The sequence below is a fragment of the Mustela nigripes genome, chromosome 14 (genome assembly GCF_022355385.1).
Source record: "Mustela nigripes isolate SB6536 chromosome 14, MUSNIG.SB6536, whole genome shotgun sequence".
NCBI lineage: Eukaryota > Metazoa > Chordata > Mammalia > Carnivora > Mustelidae > Mustela > Mustela nigripes.
The window spans coordinates 85,468,100-85,490,019 of NC_081570.1; the positions used below are offsets into that span (position 1 = coordinate 85,468,100).

A 21,920-nucleotide genomic window follows, 5' to 3' on the forward strand; every position below is an offset into this window, starting at 1 on the left:
AGGCAGAGAGAAAGGGGGAAGCAGGCTCCCCGATGAGCAGAGAGCCCAATGTGGGACTCGATCCCAGGACCCTGAGATCATGACCTGAGCGAAAGGCAGAGGCTTAACCCACTGAGCCACCCAGGTGCCCCGGATGTAGCAATATCTTGATTTACCTAGACTTCTATGAATTCAAATACAATTTTCAGAGTAAGAACACAATTACAAACCTCATTTACATAAAAACATAAAATACTTACATTTTTCATTATTTTTTAGAAGCTGTTTGCTTTCTTCAAGCTTTTGAACGGTAGCTTCTAACTGTTCTTGTAATTTGCACACCTGAAATGTCAATCCTCATAAGTATAATAAGGGCTAAATAAAAACTGAACAAATGTATTTCTATTAATTGATTACTATTAACTACTATTAAAAAGAAAAAGTTAATTATAGCTCACCTGTGTAACACTATACGTATATACGTATATACACATATACTGTACATGTATATGAATACTGAAGGTATCTGAGCCATGATAACCAACTTTTCAAACTGAAGTAAGTTAACTTCTGTTGAAGCTAGTCATGTTCTTTTTGGGGGGAGAAAAGCTAAAGCTCTTTTCTAATATAATAAAGTAGAAATTTTAAAAGTATGTCTGAGAAAATGTTATACTTTGTAAATAGTCACACGTGCAAAAATATAAAATATTCACTACCTCTTGCTCTTTAATTCGGAGAGACTGTCCAACATCTTGTAATTCTTTTTGTTCCTTTTGTAATTTGTCTTCCTTCTCAGCCAAAAGCTTCTCTTGCTGAATAGTTACTGTATTCTTCAGTTTCAATTTACCCATTAAAGTTTTCAGATCCCCCTGTAGCTTCTTGATAATTTCATTTGCCTGTAAAAGAGCTTCATGTATATATCTCTCTCTCTACTTCACCCAAGAAAACTTAATATTCTATTATTTTTTAAAAAACAAACCTTAAGAAGTTCCGCTGATAAGGATTTTATCGTAGCTTCAAGTTTTCCTAGTTGTACCTGATTTTTCTCACCATTCTCTTCTAAAGCCACCTGATACATATTTTTAAAAACATGAATAATTAATAGGATGTTTGTGTTTAAGAAAAGCATCACTTGTAAATGTGATCACCAATTTGTTTAAAAAATGTTTAAATAGACCTTTTGTTCCTGGATTGTATCAAATGCTTCTTTTGTTCTTAAAACAAGTTGGTCCTTATCCTTGATTTCCTGTTCTAAAACAGCCACTTTTGTTTGTAACTGATTAATATGCTTTTCTTTCTCGTGGCATTCTGCGTCTAGTGTAGAATTCTCTCTTCGCAAAGAGAGGACTTCTTGCTTAGCCCGCTGGAGCTCCTACAGGAAGAAAAAAAATGATGCAGTATGAAAAAGAAAAGTTGGCTGCTGCTCTGGTTACTTATAATTAAGAGGTTTAAAAAATTTTTTTAAGAAAGTAATAATTTTAAAGTTCTAGTAACTTTAAAAAAAAAACAAATCACTCTAAAAGTGTATGTACCTTGTAGACTTGAAATATAATTGTAAGATACACTTATATCTAGTTCAATGACAATAAGGAAAATAATCCTGATTTATGAATAAATTACTACAACTTTTAAAAACTAGTAATAAGGATTTTCTGGTATCTCAAAATTTACACTTTAAAAAAACCACTTAGGTAATAAATGCCCATTATAATAGATCTCAAAAACATAAATAAAAGCCCTATCATTCTAACATGTAGGCAGTGGTTCTCAGGCTAGGATGCATATTGAAATCACCTAGAGAGCTTTAAAATCCTACCGATGCCTGGTACCATCCCCAAGAAAGCCTTATTTATAAGTTAGCATGCGGTATGGCCCAGGAGCTAGGATGTTTAAGAGCTCTGCAATGGACAAAGGTGACAACCATGATCCACAGTTAATATTTTGCTCTGTTTATACACACCAATTTTTTTTTAAAGATTTTATTTATTTATTCGACAGAGAGAGATCACAAGTAGGCAGAGAGGCAGGCAGAGAGAGAGAGGAGGAAGCAGGCTCCCCACCAAGGAGAGAGCCCGATGCGGGGCTCGATCCCAGAACCCCAGGATCATGACCTGAGCAGAAGGCAGAGGCCTTAACCCTCTGAGCCACCCAGGCGCCCCTATACACACCAATTTCTTAAAAAGTTTTATAATCAACCTTCTTTATATATTACAAATATCTTTCCATGTCAACAAATATGTTAACACTTCTCGATTTCCTCTTGGTTCACTCTTTACAACAAAACCAAGTAAATATAATTGTTAATTAAAAACGGATTTTTTTAAAAAAATTTACAACAGATCACTTTATAATCAGGTAATACCAACAAAATACTGCCAGTATTCAAAAATCCAGGATATAGTATTCCAAGATAACTTTCATTTTTAACAAAACTTTACAAAATAATATTATAGTAATATGCCATAGTAGTTGTAGAAGCAAACCCTGCTATCACACAAACTTGAATACAAATCAGGGTACTCTGGTGTAATCTTGGGAATTACTTAACCTCCCTAAATCTCAGTTCCCTCATTTGTAAAACAGAAATAATAATCACTTCATCTTCATAAAAACCTTAATGCAAATTGCTTAGCATAATGCCTGGCACACAGTAAATAAAAAATGGCAGCAATTATACTCAGGGAACTAATGCTTAAAAGATAAATTTAACATGATTAGGTAATAATACTCAGAAGTTTAAAAAAAAAGTCCCCAGAGCAACAACACGGATGTAGCTAGAGAGTATAATGCTAAGTGAAGTAAGTCAGTCAGAGATAGACAAATACCATATAATTTCACTCATACATGGAATTTAAAAAACAAATGAGCAAAGGAAAAAAAAAGAGAGATAGCCAAGAAACAGACTCCTTTTGGTTTTTTTAATTTTTTTTTTTTTAATTTATTAGAGAGAAAGAAAACACAAGCAGGCAGGGGGAGGGGCAGAAGGAGAGGGAGAAAAGCAGACTCCCCACTGAGCAGACAACCAAATGCCAGACTCGATCCCAGGACCCTGAGATCATGACCTAAGCCAAAAGTAGATGCTTAACTGAGCCACCCAGGGGCCCCAAGAAAGAGACTCTTAACTATTAAAAACAAACTGATGGTTACCAAGGGGAGGTGGCAGGGGGGATGGGTGTAATAGGTGATGGGGATAAGGAATGTAGTTGTTGTGATGAGCACTGGGTGATGTATAGAAGTGTTGAATCACTATATTGTAGTGAAGCTAGTAGTTGACTATACAATAACTAAAATTTTTTTTTAATTCCCAGGACTCATAATTTTCAAGTCTTATGCAAATATTGGAAGAAATATTTTGATTAGATTATATAATACCCATATAACAGAGCACACTGTTTATAAAGTAGCCAATTTCAGGCCTAAGATAAAAGAAGTCATATAGCATTATAATGACTATCCAATGTACTTGGAAGGCTACAATATTTTACAAACTACTATGGAGGGTAAAGGGAGCAGGGACGATACAGTGAAGGGAACAGGGAGGATACACTAAAAACACCTATTGAGGGGGCACCTGGGTGGCTCAGTGGGTTAAAGCCTCTGCCTTCGGCTCAGGTCATGATCCCAGGATCCTGGGATCGAGCCCTGCATCAGGCTCTCTGCTCAGCAGGGAGCCTGCTTCCTCCTCTCTCTCTGCCTGCCTCTCTGCCTACTTGTGATCTCTGTCTGTCAAATAAATAAAATCTAAAAAAAAAAACAAAAACACCTACTGGGGCAGAATACTGAGAATCTGAACATAAAATCAGTCAAGCTTTAGAGTTTCCTAAGCACAAGAGACTGGAGAAATGGAGTGGGAAGCTTCATCAGCTTGAGCAACACTGGTGATGTTTGTATTTAAGTATGATGGACTTAACAAAATCTGCATTTTCTGATTAATTCATGATAATAATGTATAATGCTAGGAAGGAATCTATCATCAGGGCCAAACCATCAAGATTTTCAAAATGTCTCTGTTGCCTGAAAGAACAAGGGAATACTAAAGACAAGCAAATAAGAGGATTCCAATCCTTGCTCTTCCACTTACTATGTGACCTTAGACAAGTTACTTAACCTCTCTGTGCCTTAGTTCATCATCTGCAAAATGGGAATAATAGTACCTTCTTTAAAAACATTGTTATAAGAATTAAATGGGTTAATATATGTAAAGCAATTAAACAGCACCTGTCACATAGCATGTGTTCAGTATACCTGTTATTATCATTACTAATATCATTGTTATTAGACACAACTTCATATAGTTGTCTGACATGTTAAGTAGGCTGAATGAACCAGTCCTGTCAAGACTGAATATGTTGAGCTACAGACAGTGTGAAAATCAAAAGTACACTGAAAAATCTAAAGGCAGTGTCAATGAAGTGCTCAAGACCGTAACTAAAAATATCCAAGTTTACCTCAGTTCTGTTCTGAATTATCCCCTTTCATCAGATTTTAGATTCTCAAGCTTTTTTTGCAACATCTGATTACCCTAATACCACCAAGACAACCTTGAAAAGCATCAGAAGTATTACACAAGTAATAAGGTCACCAAATTAAAATGTTATTTTAAATTGGGGGTAGAGGGAAACAAACCCAAAGTTCAATACCTCTTCAACACCAGACAGTTTTGTTTTAAGTTCTCTGATGGTAGAGTCTCCTTTATATTTCCTTTCGGTTAGGTCTTTATTAGCTGTTTCTAACTCAGATAATTTGTTTTGTAGTTGCTGGATGTTTCGTTGATGGAGGATTTCTAAATCTTTTTTCTGTTGTTCATGCTGCTGTTGGTAATGGACCTGTGCCTATTATATAATAAAAATATAGTACCAAAATTCAAAACAACAACAAAAAAACAAAACAAATAAAATACAGGAAGATTTGAAGAAAAATTAATCTTAGTTATTCTTCGATGTGATTATAACATTTCCCTGTTTTAAAGAGGATCTATTTTCAATTATGGATTTCATGAAGAAGAAAGGTCAACAAAGGCAAATTTACCATTATGACTTTGTCCTTAATTCTTGCTTCTGTAAAACCCTCATATATTTAGGACAGTCTTCAAGTTAAGGGAAGAATCATATATGATTAGGTTAAAAAACTGCAAAATAGTATAGTGTAAACCTATTTGTGTTTAAAAAAAAAAATGAGCAGGTACATAGGGAATTTCCAGTATTCATTTTAAATACCATTATATTATTTCAGTTTTTTACAACAATGTATATTTTTAATAACAAAAAACTCTAAAATTTTAAAATTAACAAGGTATTATTCATTAGTTCAGTCTTACATTTAGTAGCAACATTTAATCAAGATAAAATTTGAATGTGGTTGTAACTGTGTAATCTCTGGTGCCTGTTTGAATCATACCACTAATCTGTTTACCATTTCTGTTGATGAACACTATCAAATCCTAAGTACGTTTCAAACATAAAGTGTATTTTTTGGATTATGAAAGTGATACATAACCTTAAATGCACAAAGAAAATTACAAATAACCAATAATCTCATCCAGGGAGTCACTTTAAGTATTTATTTTGGGAATATATATTGCTAATATATTTATATTAATATCACCCATACACATACATTATACATTAAGTTTAACTAACATATTTTAAGTTTAAGACCAAACCACTGATACAACTTAAGCGTACTTTTTATTCCTTGGCATTTGTACCTTTTCTTTTTGTTTAAAGATTTTATTTTAGAGATAGAGCCCAGGGGAGAAACAGAGGTAGAGGGACAAGCAGACTCTGAGCTGAATGCAGAGCCTGATACAAGGCTCAATCTCATGACCTTGAGATCATGACTTGAGCCAAAATCAAGAGTCAGACGCTCAACATACTGAGCCATCCAGATACCCTGCATTTGTACCTTTTCAGAGCATTAAAAAAACTCTATAAACACTTTAATAGCTGTACAATATTCCATTCTATGGATATATTATAATTCATTTAAACCCTGCATTACTATGGATAGGGACTTTCCAATTTTTCACAATTAGAAATAAATCTATGATTGCTTTTGTACACAGACATACATCCAAAATTCAGATTATTTATGATCAATTATAGGTCAAAAAATGTAAACAGGGATACCTGGGTGGCTCAGTAGGTTTATGTCATGTTGGGTGTGGAGCCAAAAAAGAAAAAGAAAAAAACAAAAAACAAAAAAATAAACAAATACAAAATGTGATGTAAGTTGCAAAATTACATTCCAAAAAAGTACCTATTCAAAAATTCTTAAAAGAACAGGGGAGTGTCTCCCTCACACAATACTTGGAATTTTATATATATTATATATAGAAGTATGTGTGTGTGTATAATATATACATAGAATTTTATATAACTACTTTAAAATTCTCTCATTTTTTGAAAAATGGGAGGGAGAAGGCAATAAAAAAGAGAAAAACAGAAAAAGTTCAGAAAAGACTGAAAATGAAGGTGGGAAGAAAACCCTGAAGGAACAATCAAGAAGAATAAAGAGTAAACTGGGAAAGATGCTAATGTAACTGTTGAAGAAGGTAATTAAACACACTGAAGGCAATTAAGGCAACAAAAATAAAGGACTGGTTTTATTCCAGTGATATCAGAATTTTGGAGTTTTTGTTTAAAAACAAAAAAAGGAAAGGAAGTGTGAGGGACACAACTACAACATGTACATTTTCTACTTTGTTCACTGTAGGTAATTCTGATACACACTAAAATTTTAAAATCACCACCTATAGAGCACCTGGGTGGCTCAGTCGGTTAAGTATCTGACTCTTGATTTCAGCTCAGGCCATGATCTCAGGGTCATGAAATTGAGCCCTGAATCAGGCTCTGCACTGGGCATGGAGCCTGCTTAAGATTCTCTCTCCTCTTCCTCTGCCCTTCCCAGTACCAAACCCTCCCCACACACCAGCTATCCCTCCAAACAAACAAACAAACAAACAAAATCCATTATCATTTATTATATTAAAGTGGAAAAATTACATGATTATTTGATTAAATCCCTCAAAATCACTTCATCTAACTTAGCACTCTTTGGATTAACTCTCAAGACCCAGAACAAAAGACAACTTTCTCAGATGCAGAGCAAACATCATTCTTGAAGATGAGATACTTTGGGGTGCCTGGGTGGCTCAATGGGTTAAGCCTCTGCCTTCGGCTCAGGTCATAGTCTCAGGGTCCTGGGATCGAGCCCCGCACTGGGATCTCTGCTCAGCAGGAAGCCTACTTCCCCCTCTCTCTCTCTAACTGTCTCTCTGCCTACTTGTGATCTCCCTCTGTCAAATAAATAAATAAAATCTTAAAAAAAAAAGAGGAGATATTTTATTTATCAAAAAAAGAATAGAATGAGGAAAGGATCCACTACTATTTAGCATTTTTCTATACAAGAAAAAAAGAAATTAATTTTTAAAAAATTACCATTTTTATACATTATATATCTACCTGAAAAACCTAAGACAATCAGCCCTAAATCTATCAGAATCGATATATATAATGTACAATTAATGAATATGACATTAATGCACAACAGCATCAATCAGAAAGTTATCATAGTGGTGGGACATACTCCAATTTATAGAGCAAAAAACTGTAAAATCTCTTAGGCAAAAAAATTTAGTAAGAACTGTAAAAAAAAAATAAAAAGAAGAAAAGGAACAAAGAAATAAGACAGAGGGAAATAAAAGGCAAACTATAAGCCTGTTTTAAATAAGACCTGAATAAAAGAAAAGATATTTCTAACCCGCTTCTGGGTTAGAAAATCCCAAAAGATATTAGTTCCCCCCAACACTCCAAAACAAGCTCAAATATACAAAGGAATTTAGAATATATTAAAGGTTGCATTTTTAAATCAGTGGAATATATGGTATTAGAACAAATGACTGACTTGATATCAAAAAATACCTATCTCATATTGTACTCCACAAAAATATACTTCAGATTAAAAGTTAAATACAATATATCCGACAAAGGACTCATGTCCAGATCAGACAAATCCGTAAGTAAAATACTAATAGTCTAATTTAAAAATGGGCTAGGAGCACCACAACTCAGTTGGTTAAGCATCTCCCTTTGCTTCAGGTCATGACAGGGTCTTGGGATGAAGCCCCACATTGGGCTCCGGACTCAGCGTGGAGTCTGCTTTTTTCTGTCTCTGCTACTCCCCCAGGTTGTGTTCTCTCTCTCTCGTGCTTGCTCACTCTCCCCTTCTCTTAAATAAATTTTAAAAAATCTTTAAAAATAAACAAAAATAAAAATGGGCTAAAGAGGCAAATAGGCAAGAGAATTCTTGAACTTCCTATGAGAATATCCAGGTGGTCAAGATGCATATGAAAATGTGTGCATTATTATCATACACCCTCAGAATGGCAGTGTAAACTGGTATTCCACTTTAAAACAAAGACTTATCAACAACAGCCAAACTGTGGTAAGAGAGCAAATATCCACCAAATGATCAATGTATAAAGAAAATGTGGCATATATACACAATGAAATATTACTCAGTCACCAAAAAGAATAAAACCTTGCCACTTGCAATGTGGGCGGAGCTAGAGTGTATTACGCTAAGTAAAGTAAGTCAGTCAGAGAAAGACAAATACCATATGATTTCATTCATACATGCAATTTACTAACAAAACAGATGAACATAGGGGAAGGGAGCAGAAAAGAGAGAAGGAAGCATACCATAAGAGACTCCTAATGAAAGAGAACAAACTGAGAGTTGATGGAGGGAGGTGGGTGGGAGACGGACTAAGTGGGTGATGGGTATTAAGGAGGACACTTCTTATGATGAGTACTGAGTTTTATATGTATATGATAAATCCCTAAATTCTACTCCTGAAACCAATATTGTATTATATGTTAACCAACTTGAATGTAAATAAAAATTTGAAAAAGAAAAAAAAAAAAGAAATAAAATGAAGACTATAACAAGAGACAAAGACACTGTATAATTTATTAAGGAGTGAATCCAACAAAAAGATATGAAAATTGTAGATAATTACATACCCAACATATATTTTATTATGCACCCAACATACTTGGGGAGCACCCAAACACATAAAGCAGCTAACAACAAACATAAAGTGTTGGTGAAGATGTGGAGAAAAACGAACCTTCTTGAACCTCATGTAAACTGGTGCAGCTGCTGCAGAACAGTATGGAGGTCCCTCAAAAAAGTTAAAAATAGAAGGGCACCTGGGTGATTCAGTCGGTTAGGCATCTGCTTTTGGATCAGATCATGATCCTAGAGTCCTAGGATTGAGACCCACATCCGGGCTCCTAGCAGGGAGTCTGCTTCTCCCTCTCTATGCTGCTCTTCCTGCTCATTCTCTCTCACACACGCTTTCAAATAAATAAATAAATAAATCTTTAAAAATATATTTTAAAATAGAACTACCTATAAGGGCTCCTGACTGGCTCGGTCAGAAGAGCATGTGACTCTTGATCTCAGGGTTGTGGGTTCGAGCCCCAGATTGGGTATAGAGATTACTAAAGAAAATAAAGGTTAAAAAAAAAAACCTGCCCTACGATCCAGTAATCACACCACTGTGTATTTACCCAAAGAACACAAAAACACTAATTCAAAAGGATATATGCACTCCTATGTTTACTGAAGCATTATCTACAATAGCCAAATTGTGGAAGCAGCCCAAGCATCTCCCAACAGATGGATGACGAAGATGTGGGGTGTTTGTGTTTGTGTGTGTGTGTGTTCCATTAGATACAAATATATATATATAAAACAGAACACTGTTCAGCCACAAAAAAAAAAAAAATGAAATCTTCCCATTTGTAACAAGATGGATGGAGCCAGAGTACAATGTTAAGCAAAATAAGTCAATCAGAGAAAGACAAATATCATACGATTCCACCCATATGTAGAATTTCAGAAAAAAAGGCAATGGACAAAGGAAAAAAAGACAAACCAAAAAAGAGACTCAAAATTACAGAGAACAAACTGATGGTTATTTAAGCAGGGGTGTGGGGTGGAGGGAATAGGTAAAACAGGAGATGGAGATTAAAGAGTACACTTATGTTGAACACTGAGTAATGTATATTATTGTTGAATTACTGTATTGTAAACCTGAAACTAATATAACACTGTATGTTAACAATACTGGAATTAAAATTAAAAACTTAATAAAGATGAAAAAAAAGAATAGGGGGAAATAAATACTGTCATACCCTATCTTTTAGATTTGGTAAAATCTTTTTGGCTAGCATATTTGCAATATCCAATAATATCTTATATAGGTATACTGCAATCTCACTTCTAGGAACAAAGAATGTTCATTGCAATATTATTTGCATAAGCCAAAATAATGAAGCATTTAAATGTACGTCAGTTGGGTAAGTAGTTAATTTATGTTATACCCAAATAATGAATACTATGTAGCCGCTAAAAAGGAATATCTGAACTGATAAAGAATGACCTATGATGTCATGTTAGGTGAAAAAAGTTACAATCAATATACACTGTAGGACCCCATTAGCACAGAATACAACCAAAACCCACTATCCATGTACAAATATATGATTTACATACTTCTAAATTTGTAATTATCAACAAATATTTACAAAGGACATATTATTTACATATAAAGAGAAAAGTCTGGAAAAACATATCAAAATGTTTATAAATTACCTCTATGTAATAAGAATTTTAAGGAGTAACTTTATTTTTTATATACTTCTGTAATGTTTGAACATATTAAAACAAGCATATATTACTTTTATAACAAAGTGACTAACAGCAGCAACAAAATAATTTTCTATGTTCTTTAATGTTCATACCTGCAAGGCCTTTTCTTTCTCATTCGTCAGTTCCTGGGAATGTTTATTTGACAATGCAGCTGTGTGTGATGCCCATTCATTCTGCAACTTATCTAATTCTTGGATTTTTTCTGATAATGTCTGTATTAGAGTTCAATTCAAAATATTAATTAAGTCTTGTGAATGTTATTACCTTAGAACATGACAATATTTACAAAGGATATTAAAGAAAAGGAATCACAGCTTTCCAAAACATCAAAGCCTCTTCCTACACAGATTTTTTTTTTTTCATTTGAGGAAATCAAGATTAGAATAAAAGAATTTTAGAGCTAACATGGCCCAGAAGGCAAGCTTAACTATCTTTAACCTTTTAGTTAAGTCTGGCTCTTCACCACCCAATCTTCTCCTGTGACATTAAGAAATAAAGCAGCCCAGGATAGAGCAAGTCAATTGCATGGAGTGGTTCACTTACACACAATCAAACTGATGGGCTATGTTGTTCAGGACAATTTCTGCCTGAAGCCATGCCACTTATCAGATACTGGGGTCCTCAGTTTTAAGGACTAAGGGCAAAAAGTAGTAGCTCTGACTGAAATGATAATAAGCCTATCAGAGTAAGTCATAACACTCGTATGCAAGGGAAAAGGTTAGAAGATACGAACTGAAACATCATTTTAGACAGGGAGGTGTGAGATGAAAAAAAGAGCAAAGAACTGACATATGACAGGTATTATATATTATTTAATGAAGACCTGGAAGGTAACAAATGTTTGGATGGAATCAACTATCAGAGAAAGGATTAGATTAAGACAATTTACTCATAGGAGAAAGGTGACAAAAAGGAGAAGGAAATCAAAGATAACATGCTTTAAAAAATAATACACAAAAGCCTGGATAGGATTCGAGAAGTAATTCAGAGCCAATGTTTAGAGGACTCACAAAGACAAAATGAAATCTGAATTACCTTTTGTGTGAAATTCAGTTGCCTAGTAACATCATCTAGTGATTGAATCAATGATAATTTTTCTTCCTATTTATAAAATAAAATTACACAGTTTACAATTTAATCATCTATAGCTGTGCTACTCAAAGTACAGCATCAACATCACCCTGAGAGTTTGTTAAAAATGCAGAATTTCTGGTTCCACTTTAGGTCTTCTGCTTCACAAACAGAATGAGCAAGATCTCTAGAGGATTTATGTACCACTATAATTTGAGATGCACTAATCTATAGCTTTGACTAAAACGACTTTTTGCAAACTATAAAGAGGTATCCTAATATTTTTTTCTTGCTCCTTATACCTTATAAAATTATTGGGCATTTTGTAATTTTCAGTATACACTTTCATATCTTTTTCCTTGAGACAGGTGTAATACAATAGTAGATATTTCCATACTTATCTACCAGTTGATGAAACCATGGTATAAACAGTTTAAGTGACCTGCCCCAAGATCACAGAAAATTAATAAAAATGATGGGACCTAGTTTCTCAATTTTGGGCCCAGTTCTACTCTCACTGTATCTTGATTAAACGGGGAAAAAAAAAAAAAACCCAATAAGGTAAAAATAAATTCCTTACATATTATAAAAACTTACTAGACATCTTTAAAAATACTTCATTCTGAAAACAAAAACTAATAGCACTATGCTCTTCAGTGACTTATCAGAGACTTCTGGTACTTATTTTTAAAAGAATAACTTGAATTTAAATCTTACCTTGCTACATTTCAAACAGCTGGCTAAAAACTTCTTTATTTCCACATCACTTCCAGGTAAAAGTTTTAATGAGAGGTGTGTAAGATGCTTAAAGGGATTTGTCTCTACCACATTTAAAAAGGCAGGTGAGTTATCCAAAATAGGTGATGGAGAAACTAACTGTAGCAAAAACCTTTGAAAAGAAAGTATCACAAAATAACAACACTTATGAGACAGTGAAATTCTCCCACTGAATAAATGCCAGTGAATCATCAATGATTAGAAACACTGGCGGGGGAGCGCCTAGGTGGCTCAGTGGGTTAAAGCCTCTGCCTTCAGCTCAGGTCATGATCCCAGGGTCCTGGGATGGAGCCCTGAATTGGGCTCTCTGCTCGGCAGGGAGCCTGCTTCCCTCTCTCTCTGCCTGCCTCCCCACTTACTTGTGATCTCTGCCTCTCAAATAAATAAATAAAATCTTTAAAAAAAAAAAAGAAACACTGGGAAAGGGGGCACACTGGAATCACAGGAGCCAATATAAAAGGACTCCCAGTGGTAAAACTGGATAGATAAGCTAATAGCAAAATGAAAAAACTGAGCAAGAAACATAGAAAGGATTTACTGTAATACACTGAATATACAAATGTTCATGAGCTCACAATGAAAGACAAAGCAGAAAAATAAAACCAAAAACCCACTGAAAGCACAAAAGTAATTAAAATAACAACTCTTTACTCTAAAAATTGACAATTTAAAAGAATTAAGCATTTATCTTTTTCTTTCCAGAGTAATCAAACAGCCCAAACTGATGAGGAAAAGTTCTCCTTTATAAAAGAATTATACTTAATAAATATAAAAGGAAGGATAGAATTAGAAATGCATAACTTTGTAGTTCCTAAAAAAAATGAGTGATTCAAACAACAATCATCAATTGATGAAACCAAAAGACAAAAGGTTAGTCAACTTTACAGTGAAAGGATCAGGCTTTAGTATCACACAAACATGAATATACACATACAAACACAAACTCATTCCTCTTATCCAAGTTCATTATAAAATCATGTACTTGATGCTGTTAAATATTTCAGATAGTTATAATGTCTGTCAAGACATGAAAATTAAGGAGTAAATATTTTTATTTTAACCATGATTCTTAAAATTTGTTATTTAATAAGCCCTAAACCCAGTTAAAAATAGGAGTACTTAAAACACATACAAAGTATCTTGCCATCAATTTGTCTTACAAAGAAGAGTTTGTCTTGAGAGAATTCTAATGACATAGTGCTCTCCTGAGACTTACCTTGGAATTTCTTTGGCTTGTTCTTGAGTACACTGCTGAAGGAGATCTATAAATTTCTGTGGGAAAGCTAAGAAGTCTACCAGAAGGCCTTGCTGGAATTTTAAACTATGCAGAAGAAAAGAGTTTTAAAAAATTTAATTACTATCTTTAATTATAATTTAAACCCTAAAATATTCTTTTCTTCTTTACCAAATACCCATTAAAATCAAGAACTAGAGAACTTTTTTATAGAATTTATCCCATGGGAGGGGAAAAGTCAATATATTTAGCTAAAGCTCCAAATTCAAGCTGTTTTAAGCAGAATTCTGATAAGCTATAGAATATTTACTTTCAAAAACATCCTGAATAATTATAGTATAAACAGTCCAGCATTCTCAAAATACCCAAGGTTCATAATACGTTGCATTTCAAAGACAATAGTTCCAATACATTAATAAAACTTACTTCCTAGATTAAATATAAAAACAGATAAATAGATTTAGTTACCTCTGAAAATCTTCCTCGGAAATAACAAGGTTATATAGAAAAAATGGATCAGTATCATCAGTCAGACGGATAACTAAATCCTAAAAGAAAGATTTGATTTTTTAATGTTTTCAATAGATAGGCTTTTAGAGAAATTTCTTCCTTCTTAGAAGTGGAATTATCCAATAACAACAATGTATCACCAATATTCTTCAGGTGACTTTGTTTTCTGGTACAGCTGGATTTCCATTAGTCTTTAAGAGACTTAAGAATCTTAAACAGGGATAAATATTCTGCTCCTGGAGAGCCATGTAGGAGTCTATACAAACTAATTAAATGCTAGGAGTTGAAGGCTGAGGAATACCATCCTATTAGAGGCTTGGAAGAATTGAGACCTAGTCCTTGCTGCACTATACCATGATAATATTTTACCACTGGCCACATCATATTCAATTATATTTTCAGTTTCCCACAAGTTAACTGTCTAATACTTCAAAAGTGCCAATTTATCAGCTGAAATGACAAGCAATCATGTATCCTAATAAAGGAGTATTTGCCTCTCAGGCAGAGGACAGAGGTATCAAGTAACATGTTGCCAGGGCTTCTTCCTATGGGCCTATTCTCTCCCTCCAGGTGGCCGGTGACATGGAGCTCCATCTGTTTTCAGTTTCACATGAAGTAAATATCTTTCATAAAGATCACTTTCTACATAAACTTACAATACGGCAGAACATCACAGCAGCTAAAGCTGACAGAGAAGTACACAGAAATTATGTACTTTAGAGAACACTTATGTGACGAAAACAAGCATAGCAACAAGATGATGGAGGCCTAATGAAGAACTAAACAGTACTCAGGTTAAGAATAAGCTTCCACTTTGAAATAAAATCTACTCATGGCTACAGAGGAACTGCGAGGGTCCTAGAAAAATCTGAACACGTACGGGTAGAGATAAAAAATGAAGAGGAACAGCAGGCCTAAGGAATCATATGTAAAAAATATAACATATAGTCTCTACTCCAGAAATTAGCAATCTGGGTATTTGCTCTACCTCAGAATGTCCTGTTCTTTAGGCAGCTTCTCCTGCAGTACTTCTTGAAATTCACCCCAAGATGCTATAAAAAACTGAAGCTACTACTAATACTACAAGGTCCTTGAATATCATGTTTAGGGAAAGCTATGATACAGAGAAAACAGATGCTGTACTTCTTAGTCATCTTGTCTGTATCCAGATCACTGCTAATGACTCATACTTTTGAAGATCATATAGGACTGATGCTCTAAAAGCCTCCCTTCAAAAGGTAAAGACTCAAAAATATCTCCTTTGCAGTGCTTCCATTCATTCTAACCTCACATGTGCAACATGAAATGCCAATTCTACAGGGTAGCAATATATATTCTAGCAACTTACAAAGGTATTGGGCAAAACTAACCAATTCTCCCAATCCCCAACCGTTCCTGTATGCTTTAGAAACAGATGGTACAGGGGTACCTGGATGCCTCAGTCAGTGGGGCATCTGACTCTTCATTTCAATTCAGGTCATGATTTCAGGGTCGTGAGATCGAGTCCTGAGTAGGGCACACTCAGCGAGGAGTCTGCTTGAGACTTTCTTTGTGCTCTCTCCCTCTGCCCCTTCTCCCACATGCACACTCCTCCCCAACCAAATAAATAAATAAAATCTTAAAAAAAAAGAAGAAGAAGAAGAAGAAATATATGGTATAGGGGCGCCTGGGTTGGAACCTCTGTCTTCAGCTCAGGTCATGATCCGAGGGTCCTGGGATAGAGTCCTGCATCGGGCTCTCTGCTCAGCAGGGAGCCTACTTCCCCACCCCACCCCCCACCTCTCTGCCTACTTGTGATCTCTGTCAAATAAATAAATAAATAAATAGAATCTTTAAAAGAAAAAAAAAAAAGAAGAAATGTATGGTATAATAATCTCTCAGTCATTGTCTTAGTAGATTCTACCACCCCAGATTAGCAAGTTACAAACTGGCCCAAAACTGAAAAGCAAGTTGGTGTAACAAAAGAGCTCACATTCTTAAAGAACAAAAGTAGTAATAATGCATAGAAATTACATTTCCCCCCAAAAATGAAAATATTTCAAAAGAAATTAATACCAACCTTTCTGTGAACTGGATTGGAAACTGACTGTAGTTCAATGCTCACTCTAACACTTACTCTCCTGTATGAAAAGATATATACCCAATTGTCAGAAACATTCGTATGGAAGGAATTAGCACTCATTTGTCCGAGCTGAAGTTTTCAGTCTTAAGCTGTAAGATCTTCCACTGGTATTCCCTAAATTATGAACAGATATTTCAGAAGCATACCAGATTTTAAGTTTAAGTTCTTGTTCTTCCACTAGTAACTAATCAGGTTTTTTTACCAGAGATTATATTTTTCTCTCCTGTAAAATGGGATTGTTGCGAGAATCAAATGAGATAAACGATGTGGAATTCCCATTACTAGCCTGGAATATAACCTACTGCCCAGATCCTGAAATAGCACCTACTGAAAGCCAAACAAACCAATGACTTAATAACAATTTCCTACATTTAAAAAAATTTACCATTTCAAACGATCTAATTGATCCCATTTAAAAAACTGAAAATGTGAAGCAGTACCAGAATACACGGAATGTTTACAATCCAGGAAATAAGATAACACATTCCCCTCCCTTATACATACACAAAATCTACCAAATACATCTGCTCAATATAGTCCCTATCCAATACATCCACGGAAGTACGTCAACAGTGTATTATCCACCTTAACCTAGAGTAACTCTAAACTTCAAAAAAACCCGTAGCTTTCCACATTCTCTGTTGCATCTCAGAGAATTCAGCATCAGACAGAGGCATATAAATCAAGGTGCTCATAACCATTTATCAAACTGAGCAAAGATGCTTAAATGATCAAGGAAATAAAGGGAAGAACTGGTGAAAAAACATCTCAGTACAAAAGTTCTATATTTTGCTAGAATTAAATAACAATGGCTGTTCCCTGATGTGTAGGAAACAAAAGTAATAGAATTTTAGGCTATTCTTCCAAAGTTGTTTTAAAATTTTCCCACATTCTGCTACTTATTCAGTGCAGAAGTAAAAGGTATAGACCTAGCAACCAAGTGTTGGAAAAACTTGGTAACAGTTGACCAAGAACATTCAATTGTCCAATTTTTTTATGTTCCGACTTAAAAATAATTTTTTTGGCATTTTATGTCATTTTAGTTGAGCTTCCTATTGAACAAATGATTGGATGCTAAATCTTAGTATGATGAGGTTACCATATGATAAGGTTACCATAACTTACGTTATCTGAAAAAGAACAAGCAGCACTGGCAAATACCACAGATAGGAAGAATTATTTTTAGAACAGAAAATGTTTTTTATTTTCCTATTATCTAGTGCAATATATGTGAAACAGATTAGATTTCTACTCTAATTCTACTTAAATGAAGTATTTTGGGGATGTCTGGGTGGCTCAGTCTATTAAGTGTCTGCTTTTGGCTCAGGTCATGATCCCAGGATTTGGGATCAAGTCCTGCATCAGGTTCCCTGCTCAGCAGCAGCTGCCTGCAGCTCCCCTTGCTTGTGTGTGTGTGTGGCTCTTGCTCTCTCTCTCTCCTTCTCTGACAAATAAACAAAATCTTTTAAGAAAAATTAAGTATTCTCGGGGGAAAAAAACTTTCAATTTCCTAATCTGTAAGATAAATGAATTGAGTTGGGTTTGTGAGGACCTTTCCTGATCTATATTGTCATTAAGCTTGGTTTTTGTCTTGCAGTTTTTTCTAAAACATCCTGCCACAGGGGATGTGACACTGCAGTAGGTAACTTTTTAGGGTGACATACACTTTCAAAAGTCCTGTCATACTTGATAAATTTGTTTCAAAAAAATCAAAAGATCATTTAGCAAAGTATTCTTCAGCTACTACTGGAAGAATCACATTAATATAATTTAAGAAGGATATTAATGATATTGTTGCATAAATTCCAAATGTCTATAATGCATTACTTTCAGGAGAAAAAGGGAGGAGGAAAGGCCCATAGATTAAACCTCTCCTTCCTGCCCCAACATCTACTGTAGAAAAACCTGAGCTTTCAGAAAATATAGTATCTGAAATCACAATCTTATTTTCTCCATTAAATAGTTGTCAGAGGGACAATATAAAACAAATCAATAAAAACTCATAAAAATGCTGTTTCTCAAAATAAATGTCATACTCCGAACAATGCAGAAATTCACATAACATCCTCCCTCACAGTCAGATTTGGCATTATCAGAATTGGATTCTAGCCCACCTCCGCCACCTAGAAGCTGTGACCTGAGCCTTTCAATTCAAACAAATAAAAGCTACTGTAAGCCAGGTAGTATGCTGGATGCTAGGGATACAAACAGAAATAAACATGGTCCATGTCCTCAAATCAGATTAAATGACTCTATCCAGACTTTGCTTCTGAATGTATTTTAGCATTTTAGTGCTTCAGGGGAAGGAAGGGAAGGACTGCTAACACTGAGCACCCACACTACTGAGTACCTACCCTGTGCTTTACATATATCTTATTTAAAACAATAATCTTACTAAGAGTTATGTCTGTCTTACAAAGGAAGAACCTGAGGTGCGCTGTTACAAACGTGGTTAAAGCCAAGTTATAGAGCCCAAATTAGAACTCAGAACTTTCACCTTCACTGTGCTATCTAATAAATGAATAAGGGCAATTAATTTCAACTTTGGTAACTTTGAAAAGGTCCTTATAATGAAGGGATTTAAGACAAACCTTGAAGGTTATGAAAGCAAAAGCATTTGAGGCAGGGAGAATAGCAGGAATAAAGGTATGGTACTGAGAGTATGAGGTACATGCAATGGATAAGTAGTCTTACAGGTCTAGCATATGGGGAACAGAACTTCTAAAACAAAAATCAAAAAAGATGTTGGTGTCAAACCATGGGCTTCAAAATCTGCATTACTTCCCTCCAGAGTTCTCTGAGTTATCTTCCACTGAAGTTCCTTCTTATGACTTTAGTGCACTGATGTCACTTCATGCATTAATCACATCTTAATAATAACTAAATGTTTAGTGCATGCCTTTAATACTTCAGGCACTGTTTTAAACACTGTGTATGTATTAACTCATTTCATCCTCCTAATAATCCCATGAGGCAATTACTTTTATCATCATTAATTTAAAGATGAGACACAAAGAAAAAAATGATTGTGTCAATAAGTGACAGAAATGAGATTTAAACCCAGATAATCTGGCTCCAGAGCCTGAACTCTTAACCTGTGCTATTCTACCTCTCCCAAGAATATCTTTTTGTTTCCCCTATTAAGTGTGAGTTCCTTGAGGCCCAGAATGAAAATTGTTTCCATTGTTGTTGTCGTTGTTGTCAGGAGGTAGAGGAATAAAGAGAGAGGAAGCTAGACCATTTCAGCAGGTAGGACAATTACTGGCACACAGTAGGTATTCATAAGTATTTGTTGAGCTGAACCGGCCTTGAATATTTAACTAAAGTCTGGATTACTTTCCCTATGGGTCAGGGGCCAGCATATTTTCTGTAAAGGGCCAGATAGTAAATACTTTAGGCTTTGTAGGCCAAAGGTCTCGGTCACGATTATTCGTGTACAAAAGCAGCTTGACAATTCTTAAATGAGAATGGCTGCGTTCCAATAAAACTTTACTTAAAAAAATGGGCAGAAGGCCACCTGGCCCGTGGGCTCGTTTGCTGATCCCTGCTACAGGTGATAGAAATATAACAAAGATTTCTAAACAAGAGAAGTAAAATGATTGACAATGCATTTTAAGAAGGTAACTGTGATGACAATATAATGAAATGGAGAAGAATTAGGAGTTCCAGTGTTAGAATCAGAAATGATGCTCCTCCCCTTTATATTTCTAAAATTATTCCAAAACAGGGCTGTCCAATAGAGATACAATGGAGGCCACAAATATGAGCCAAATATATAATTTTAAATTTTCTAGAAACCACATTAAAAAAATTTAAAAGGAACAGGTAAATTAATGTAACAATTTTCTTAAATATAATCAATATGTTAAATATAAATATTTCCAATGTTTATGATATACAGAATATATTTATTAACATTTGTTATATTAATAATTTATATCCCATATATATTATATTCAATATATCCAAAATAGTGCCATCTATACAGGCAACATAAAAATTAAGATATTTCACATTCTTTTTCATAAGTAAATCTTCAAAATTCAATGCACATTTTACTCTTACCACACATCAGTTCGGATTAGCTCCATTTCAAAAGTCCAGTAACCATACGTGACTCTCATACTGGACAGCACAAAAGAATACCCTGCATCAAATACCCTACAGTATCTCCACCTGCAACTGCTAGTTTTGGTATCTCCTTGCCTGACCTGCGGGCTGACGTTAGACCCAATTCTGAACTATAAGCTAGCTTCACATTACCAAATAAAGCAATGTCTTCATTTCTAACGTCACATTTCCAAACCATTTAGTTTCCATAAACCTCTTCAGGATCCATCCTCATATCATGTACGCAGGCACCTTAAGTCAGTTTTACAAAATGAGGCAACGAGGTTGAGAAGAGAGTCAGCTATTGAGAGGGCGTGACAAAATCGCCATCTCCTGGCTTCAAATTAAGCCCCAACAGCACCACCACCTTTGTCAAAGTCGTAATTTTGCGTTTATCTATGAGACTGGCCTTTATTTCCTCCTCCACTAGACTGTAACCTCCACAGAAACAGGGACTGTTCTTCCCGACCACTAGGTCCCCAGTACCCGACAAAGTGTTCTGCCAGTAAGCAGTATTTGTTAAATGAATGAATGAAATTTACCATTTCCTCTACTGTTTTTACTCGATTAAGCGTTATTTATTTTTAGTAACTAATGTAAAGAAAAGACACTACGCCACAAAAACTGTTTTAAGCTGAAGCTTAAATTTACTTCCAATATAATCCAAAGAGTGAAAAAAGGGCTGGGAGCCAAGACCCAAGTTCTAGCGCGGGCCTGGCCGTGAATTTATTGTCAGCTCTCGTGTAAATTATTTCACTTCTCCAGACAAAATTAACTTTTTCAAAACGAAAGACCAGGGCTATAACCTTCTTTGATGCCGTTCAGAGCTAGGTTTCTTGTTTCCTCTTCTTTTTTTTTTTTTTTGGAAATTAACTTGACGCGGGTCAGCTTTCCATTTCCTCATACTCTCCCTTCTGCGCCCTCCGCAACTAACTTGGGTTCCAAGTGGGACTCTCTCCGCGTCCCGGGACGCCAGCCGCACACCCAGCCGCAAGCCGGTGGCCACTGGCCAGAGCCGCCATCTTCCCCCTCTCCCCGCCCTCCGCCTTGGCCGGACCCCAACCGCCACCCGCGGGCGCGGGGTAACGCAGAACCTCACCTCTCCTCGCAGTCTTTGCATTTTACCTGCAGTGGGACTAGCTCCTGGAACAGAACCTGGCTCATGTTGGTCCGCTGCCCCGGCCAGTAACCGGAAAAGTCCAGCAGGCCCAGCCCACGAACTAGCCTAAGGGAGTCCGGGTCCTGCTAAAATTTGAGTTTGGCGCTCGGCTTCCGCTGAGGAGGCGGGGAAACAGAAACAGAGGGAAAGCGGGGAAGACTTGGACCTCGTCAGCCACCATCAGTTTCTTCCGGTTTTGCAGAGGATGGGGGGGGCAGTTCCGGGCATTGACTTGC

The 21,920-nt window shown here is 35.5% G+C and overlaps 1 protein-coding gene across 2 annotated transcripts in view; it reads right to left on the reverse strand.

Annotated features, from left to right (window-relative positions):
* The window catches only part of SASS6 (SAS-6 centriolar assembly protein), a 45,115-nt gene extending 23,407 nt beyond the window's left edge, over nt 1-21,708 (reverse strand). Inside the window, exons 1-12 of one of the 2 annotated variants that reach the window (XM_059375498.1) lie at nt 21,625-21,708; nt 16,353-16,413; nt 14,252-14,331; nt 13,766-13,870; nt 12,490-12,661; nt 11,737-11,802; nt 10,794-10,913; nt 4,620-4,811; nt 1,157-1,351; nt 959-1,048; nt 696-875; nt 240-321 (exon numbers count right to left, since the gene is read on the reverse strand). In XM_059375498.1, coding sequence (XP_059231481.1) covers nt 240-321; nt 696-875; nt 959-1,048; nt 1,157-1,351; nt 4,620-4,811; nt 10,794-10,913; nt 11,737-11,802; nt 12,490-12,661; nt 13,766-13,870; nt 14,252-14,331; nt 16,353-16,413; nt 21,625-21,689 — 1,408 coding nt within the window. In that variant the 5' untranslated portion in view covers nt 21,690-21,708. The other variant, XM_059375497.1, reaches the window with a different exon arrangement.
* Between the last annotated feature and the right edge of the window lie 212 nt (nt 21,709-21,920).